The sequence below is a fragment of the Salvelinus sp. IW2-2015 genome, linkage group LG6.1 (genome assembly GCF_002910315.2).
Source record: "Salvelinus sp. IW2-2015 linkage group LG6.1, ASM291031v2, whole genome shotgun sequence".
In the NCBI taxonomy this organism is placed as follows: domain Eukaryota; kingdom Metazoa; phylum Chordata; class Actinopteri; order Salmoniformes; family Salmonidae; genus Salvelinus; species Salvelinus sp. IW2-2015.
Genome location: NC_036845.1, coordinates 10,624,639 through 10,632,402, shown reverse-complemented (window position 1 = coordinate 10,632,402; position 7,764 = coordinate 10,624,639). Strand labels below are relative to the sequence as shown.

The following is a 7,764-nucleotide window of genomic DNA, read 5'->3' as shown; positions in this document are numbered from 1 at the left end:
GAGGCAACCAGAATGTCAGCCAAAATTGCCTGATTCTTGGTGGAATTCATTATGCATCATCTTAACCTCTGGACCTCTGGAATTAAAACAGCCCCAAAACATCACTGACCCACCACCATATTTCAACGTGAGTATGAGGTGCCTCTCCTTGTATGCATCTCTGTTCCGACACCAAACATGCCAATTTGTATCTGACCAAAACCTTAAATGTCGGTCTCATCTGACCAGAGCACCTTCTTCCAGTCATAATTTAAATGACATTTGGCTCCAAGCACTTGCTCTGTGTCTTGGGTCAGAAAGGGCTTTCTTATGACAACCCTTCCAAAGAGCCTGTGGTTGTGGAGGTGGCGTCTGATGGTACTTTTTGAAACCTGGTGACCCCAAGACACCACCAAGGCCTGCATTCTTTCACAGTGATTCTTGGGGATTTTGTTGGTTTTCTCACCATCCTCCTCCCCTATCCTGGGGGCAAAATGCTTTTGCGTCCTCTACCCTGAGGTTTTCAACTGTTCCATATCTTTTGAATTGTTTAATAATTGCCCTGACCGTGCTCAGTGTTTATATCAATTGTTTGTGGATCTTCTTGTAGCCATTAACAGACTCAAAGCTTATCACTATGCTAAGGATCCTGGACTAAACACCTTCCTCTGCAACTGGATCCTGGACTTCCTGACGGGCCGCCCCAGGTGGTGAGGGTAGGTAGCAACACATCCGCCACTCTGATCCTCAACACTGAGCCCCTCAGGGTGCGTGCTCAGTCCCCTCCTGTACTCCTGTTCACACACGACTGCGTGGCCAAGCATGACTCCAACACCATCAATAACTTTGCAGACGACACAACAGTGGTAGGCCTGATCACCGACAACGACGAGACAGCCTCACTGTAAGGTTGTATTCAGCGCACTGACAAATACATTTACATTACATTTAAGTCATTTAGCAGACGCTCTATCCAGAGCGACTTACAAATTGGTGCATTCACCTTATGATATCCAGTGGAAAAACCACTTTACATAGTGCATCTAACTCTTTTAAAGGGGGGGGGGGTTAGAAGGATTACTTTATCCTATCCTAGGTATTCCTTAAAGAGGTGGGGTCTCCGGAAGGTGGTGATTGACTCCGCTGACCTGGCGTCGTGAGGGAGTTTGTTCCACCATTGGGTGCCAGAGCAGCGAACAGTTTTGACTGGGCTGAGCGGGAACTGTACTCCTCAGAGGTAGGAGGCGAGCAGGCCAGAGGTGGATGAACGCAGTGCCCTGTTTGGGTGTAGGGCCTGATCAGAGCCTGAAGGTACGGAGGTTGCCGTTCCCCTCACAGCTCCGTAGGCAAGCACCATGGTCTTGAGCGGATGCGAGCTTCAACTGGAAGCCAGTGGAGAGAGCGAGAGCGGGGTGACGTGAGAGAACTTGGGAAAGTTGAACACCAGACGGGCTGCGGCGTTCTGGATGAGTTAAATAAACGTTGATTTGCTTTATGAAGGTCTACGACCATCTGTCTCTTTTGAACTGCCAGTTCTTTTGTTTTCTTCATAGTGTTGGATGACAAAGGGATATTGCATGCGTGTTACCTCATTTTTACACCCGAGTGAAACAGGAAGTGATGTAATGGCTCAATATAGTCCTTAAGACTTAGATAAGTGGAATTTAATTCCTGGTTTAATTTTGGTAGATGTTATTTACAATCATCTTTAGGGAGCCATTTTTTTTATTTTATTAAATCAATAAATGATTTTGGTGGGTTCCATTGAAACATTAATAAAGTACAGTATTTCTCACATGTTGGTTTTTTGAGTTTCTCTATAATTATATTGTTATATTTTTTTCAAGTATTGTTTGTGCATTGCCAGTCAGGGTTGCCAGTCATTTTGGAGCCCACTGTACAAAGTAAACAGGGTCCTTCAAAAGTATCCATTCTAATGTCAAACTGATAGTGTACAGACGAGAACTCACAAAAGACGAGCAGCATGGCGCCTATCACCATGACGAAGCGGCCAAAGGAGGAGTAGAAATACACAATGCTGAGCAAGATGGCGGCGCGGGAGAACCGCGGTTGCACTATTGTAAAGTGGTTGTTCCACTGGATATCATAAGGTGAATGCACCAATTTGTAAGTCGCTCTGGATAAGAGCGTCTGCTAAATGACTTAAATGTAATGTAAATGTATTTGTCACGTGCGCTGAATACAACCTTACAGTGAGGCTGTCTCGTCGTTGTCGGTGATCAGGCCTACCACTGTTGTGTCGTCTGCAAAGTTATTGATGGTGTTGGAGTCATGCTTGGCCACGCAGTCGTGTGTGAACAGGGAGTACAGGAGGGGACTGAGCACGCACCCCTGAGGGGCTCCAGTGTTGAGGATCAGAGTGGCGGATGTGTTGCTACCTACCCTCACCACCTGGGGGCGGCCCGTCAGGAAGTCCAGGATCCAGTTGCAGAGGAAGGTGTTTAGTCCCAGGATCCTTAGCATAGTGATAAGCTTTGAGTCTGTTAATGGCTACAAGAAGATCCACAAACAATTGAATATACCACTGAGCACGGTCAGGGCAATTATTAAACAATTCAAAAGATATGGAACAGTTGAAAACCTCACGGGTAGAGGACGCAAAAGCATTTTGCCCCCCAGGATAGGGAGGAGGATGGTGAGAGAACCAACAAAATCCCCAAGAATCACTGTGAAAGAATTGCAGGCCTTGGTGGTGTCTTGGGGTCACCAGGTTTCAAAAAGTACCATCAGACGCCACCTCCACAACCACAGGCTCTTTGGAAGGGTTGTCATAAGAAAGCCCTTTCTGACCCCAAGACACAGACGCAAGTGCTTGGAGCCAAATGTCATTTAAATTATGACTGGAAGAAGGTGCTCTGGTCAGATGAGACCGACATTTAAGGTTTTGGTCAGATACAGCATTGGCATGTTTGGTGTCGGAACAGAGATGCATACAAGGAGAGGCACCTCATACTCACGTTGAAATATGGTGGTGGGTCAGTGATGTTTTGGGGCTGTTTTAATTCCAGAGGTCCAGAGGTTAAGATTGATGGCATAATGAATTCCACCAAGAATCAGGCAATTTTGGCTGACATTCTGGTTGCCTCTGCCAGAAGGCTTGGACTTGGCCGTAGGTGGACTTTCCAACAAGACAATGACCAAAACATACCTCAAGATCCACACAGAAATGCTTCTGTGACAGCAAAATCAATGTTCTGCCATGGCCATCTCAGTCGCCGGACCTCAATCCAATCGAAAACCTGTGGGCTTAGTTGAAGAGGGAAGTTGATAAGTGCAAACCCAAGAATGTGAAGGATCTTGAAAGGATCTGCGTAGAGGAATGGTTCAAAATCCCTCCAAATGTGTTCCTTAACCGTGTCAACATTACAGGAAAAGACCATGCTGTTATCCTTGCCAGAGGTGGATGCACTAAGTACTAAATGAGGAGTGCCAATAATTATGAAACCTTGATTTTGATGAAATGTATTTGTATTAAATAATTGTATGATTTTGGTTAGTTCCATTAAAACATTAATAAAGTACAGTATTTCTCACATGTTGGTATTTTGAGTTTATCTCTATAATTATATTGTTTATATTTGTTTAAGTATTGTTTGTGCATTGCCAGTCAGGGGTGACAGTAATTTTGGAGCCCACTGTATCTGTGTGTGAGATACTAATTTTGTGGTGTTAACTAGGCACAGGGCTGGTTGGTTCCCCTTTAGGCCAGAGGTGCAGAACCCCGGAGGAGGAGCGGGGTTAGCTCATCAGGACGAGGCAGAGGGACACCAGGACATCCAGGAGATGGTGGGTGCTCCTTGTTTAAGATGGACTCCATCCCTGTCTGTGTGGTTATGTTTTTCTGTCTGATCTGTCTTTGTCTGTGTGGTTGTTTTTCTGTCTGTGTCCAAGCTGCTCCTTTCTCTCTGCCACATTCTTTCTCCATCTCTGCTTTTTAAACCGATGGTCCTTCTCTTATTCTCTCGTTTTCTCGTCCTGTTTCTCTCCATCTCAGGAGCGGATCATGGATGAAGGGCTGGAGGATGAGGAGGGCGACAGTGGAGAGGAAGGCCCAGAGGACCCGGCAGCTCCCGCTGCCCCCCGCCACCACGGCTTCCTGGCCGCCGCCTGGTCCTTCATCAGCACCTTCTTCACCTCCCTCATCCCAGAGGGACCCCCCCAACCCGCAAACTAAATCAGGGAGGGAGACACCCCCGCCCCCCCCCCCCAGCAACAACCTCCCATACTGCCAACTACCAGACTGTAAAAAGTGCTGCAGTGTGGGGGAAGTCTTGAATAAATCAATGAACATCGAACAAACTAACATGTTATGCCATGTTAAACAAGCTAACAATGCTTTATATTCCAGAGGCTTCTCTGATTTCAGCATACAAACCGGTACACACACACACGTTATTTCCTTTGATCATGTCTGCTCATTCAGATTTTGGTGGCATTGAAAGGCCTCGAAAGGTCGTCCATTTTAAGTAGTGATACAGCCATTGCATTTATCGTTTTGGTTTTGGAGAATAGATGAAAGGACATACACACCTAAATGTGTATGAATATTGCAATGACTCTAGCACATATGTTTATCTCTGTGTATATGAGCATTATCTATTTACATATAAATATATACATCTTAATTCCTGACAAAATGCGTTTTTGATTAAAAGCCTTGTGGTTTCATGTGTGTGTGAACTGTCTTCTATGATTGGCTCAATTGAAGGACAAGTGAGATGTTTTCTATTTGATTTACTGTATTTGGGAGTCACTAAGTGGAAGTTGGTGCTCTTTTTCATTAGTATTCTATGCATGATACAGCTTATATTAACTCAGGAATTCTACTTCATTCTCCAAGATGGCTGCTTGATGACTACTCAAATCTAAGTTTATTGGTTGCATACACAGGTTTGCAGGTGTTATCGCAGGTGCAGAGAAATGCTTGTGTTTCTTGCTCCAACAGTGCAGTGCCAACGGGCACTATGATGTTAAAGTAGAGGAGCAGCAGCAGGAGGAACGTGAGAACCTATGGCATGATGGTGGTTACTTCAACCTAGAATCCCTAACGGATTCTGAGGCCTTTTTTGAGACCACCGCCTGGGTCTCTGGAAACTGAAGAAACCTCTAGCCACGTTAACCTCTATGACAGGGGTAGGCAACCCTGTTCCTGGAGTGCTGCAGGTACTGCCGGATTTTGTTCCAACTCGGCACCACACCTGACCAACTGAGCTAATTGATCATTTCAGAGATTAGGTGCTTGAAAAACATTTTTGCCCAGATTACAAATGGCTATCTCGGTCTGCTAATAGAGGACTAGCAAAGGCCCAGTGCACTACTTTTGTGAATAAAAATTATTATTAAATTCTGCTTTTTCAGGGGGTGCAGCAGCACCCCTACTTCCTGTGGCTATGCTTATGACGTGTTCTAAATTCTGAGGGTGAAACCCTAGACCCAATTAGATCCAATTTGCATACTGCCCCAACAGATCCACAGATGATGCAGTCACTATTGCACTCCACACTGCCCTTTCCCACCTGGACAAAAGGAATACCAACGTGAGAATGCTATTCATTGACTACAACTCAGCGTTCAACACCATAGTGCCCTCAAAGCTCATCAATAAGCTAAGGACCCTGGGACTAAACACCTCCCTCTGCAACTGGATCCTGGACTTCCTGCCGGGCCGCCCCCAGGTGATAAGGGTAGGTAACAACACATCCGCCACGTTGATCCTCAACACAGAGGGCCCTCAGGGGTGCGTGCTCAGCCCCCTCCTGTACTCCCTGTTCACTCATGACTGCACGACTCCAACACCATCATTCAATTTGCCGATGACACAACAGTTGTAGGCCTGATCACCGACGACAACGAGACAGCCTATAGGGAGGTCAGAGACCTGACTGTGTGGTGCAAGGACAACAACCTCTCCCTCAACGTAATCAAGACAAAGGAGATGATTGTGGACTACAGGAAAAAGAGGACAGAGAACGCCACCATTCTCATCGACGGGTCTGCAGTGGAGCAGGTTGAGAGCTTCAAGTTCCTTGGTGTCCACATCACCAACAAACTATCATGGTCCAAGCACACCATGACAGTCATGAAGCGGACACGACAAAGCCTATTCCCCCTCAGGAGACTGAACAGATTTGGCATGGGTCCTCAGATCCTCAAAAGGTTCTACAGCTGCACCATCGAGAGCATCCTGACTGGTTGCATCACTGCCTGGTATGGCAACTGCTCGGCCTCCGACCGCAAGGCACTACAGGGGTAGTGCGAACGGCCCAGTACATCACTGGGGCCAAGCTTCCTGCCATCCAGGACATATATACCAGGCGGTGTCAGAGGAAGGACCTGAAAATTGTCAAAGACTCCAGCCACCCTAGTCAGAGACTGTTATCTCTGCTACCACACAGCAGGCGGTACCGGAGCGCCAAGTCTAGGTCCAAGAGGTTTCTAAACAGCTTCTACCCCCAAGCCATAAGACTCCTGAACATCTAGTCAAATGGCTACCCAGACTATTCACATTTCCCCCCCCCTCTCCACACCACTCTCTGTTGTCATCTATGCATAGTCACTTTAATTAACTCTACCTACATGTACATGCTACCTCAACTAACCGGTGCCCCTGCACATTGACTCTGTACCGGCACCGCCCTGTATACAGATGCACAATCGAGAGCATCCTGTCGGGCTGTATCACCGCCTGGTACGGCAACTGCTCCGCCCACAACCGTAAGGCTCTCCAGAGGGTGGTGAGGTCTGCAGAACGCATCACCGGGGGCAAACTACCTGCCCTCCAGGACACCTACACCACCCGATGTCACAGGAAGGCCATAAAGATCATCAAGGACAACAACACCCAAGCCACTGCCTGTTCACCCCGCTATCATCCAGAAGGCGAGGTCAGTACAGGTGCATCAAAGCAGGGACCGAGAGACTGAAAAACAGCTTTTATCTCAAGGCCATCAGACTGTTAAACAGCCACCACTAACATTTAGCGGCCGCTGCCAACATACTGACTCAACTCCAGCCACTTTAAAAATGGGAATTGATGGAAATTATGTAAAAATGTACCACTAGCCACTTTTAAACAATGCCACTTAATTTAATGTTTACATACCCTACATTACCCATCTCATATGTATATACTGTACTCTATATCATCTACTGCATCTTGCCATCTTTATGTAATACATGTACCACTAGCCACTTTAAACTATGCCACTTTATTTTACATACCCTACAGTACTCATCTCATATGTATATACCGTACTCTATACCATCTACTGCATCTTGCCTATGCCGTTCTGTACCACCACTCATTCATATATCTTTATGTACATATTCTTTATCCCTTTACACTGTGTGTGTATAAGGTAGTAGTTGTGGAATTGTTAGGTTAGATTACTTGTTGGTTATTATGCATTTGTCCCCGCACTAGAAGCACAAGCATTTCGCTACACTCGCATTAACATCTGCTAACCATGTGTATGTGACTAATAAAATTTGATTTGAATTTGATTTGATTTGATTTGATATTTTTTACTGCTCCTCTTTAATTACTTGTTACTTTTATCTCTTATTCTTATCCATATTTTTTAAAACTGCACTGTCGGTTAGGGGCTTGTAAGTAAGCATTTCACTGTAAGATCTACACTTGTTGTATTCGGCGCATGTGACTAATAAAATTTGATTTGGTTTGATTTGATTGGTTCAATTGAATGACACTTGAGAGAGGTTCTCTAATTGGCCTGCAGGCGGTGCCATTGTAAACAAAATAAA

The 7,764-nt window shown here is 45.7% G+C and overlaps 1 protein-coding gene across 1 annotated transcript in view; it reads left to right on the top strand.

The window, feature by feature from the left end:
- LOC111965064 (homocysteine-responsive endoplasmic reticulum-resident ubiquitin-like domain member 2 protein) overlaps positions 1-4,668 on the top strand; it is a 15,124-nt gene extending 10,456 nt beyond the window's left edge. Inside the window, exons 8-10 of the mRNA XM_070443812.1 lie at positions 297-357; positions 3,653-3,786; positions 3,995-4,668. Coding sequence (XP_070299913.1) covers positions 297-357; positions 3,653-3,786; positions 3,995-4,174 — 375 coding nt within the window. The 3' untranslated portion in view covers positions 4,175-4,668. The remainder of the gene's footprint in view (positions 1-296; positions 358-3,652; positions 3,787-3,994) is intronic.
- The last annotated feature ends 3,096 nt before the right edge of the window (positions 4,669-7,764 follow it).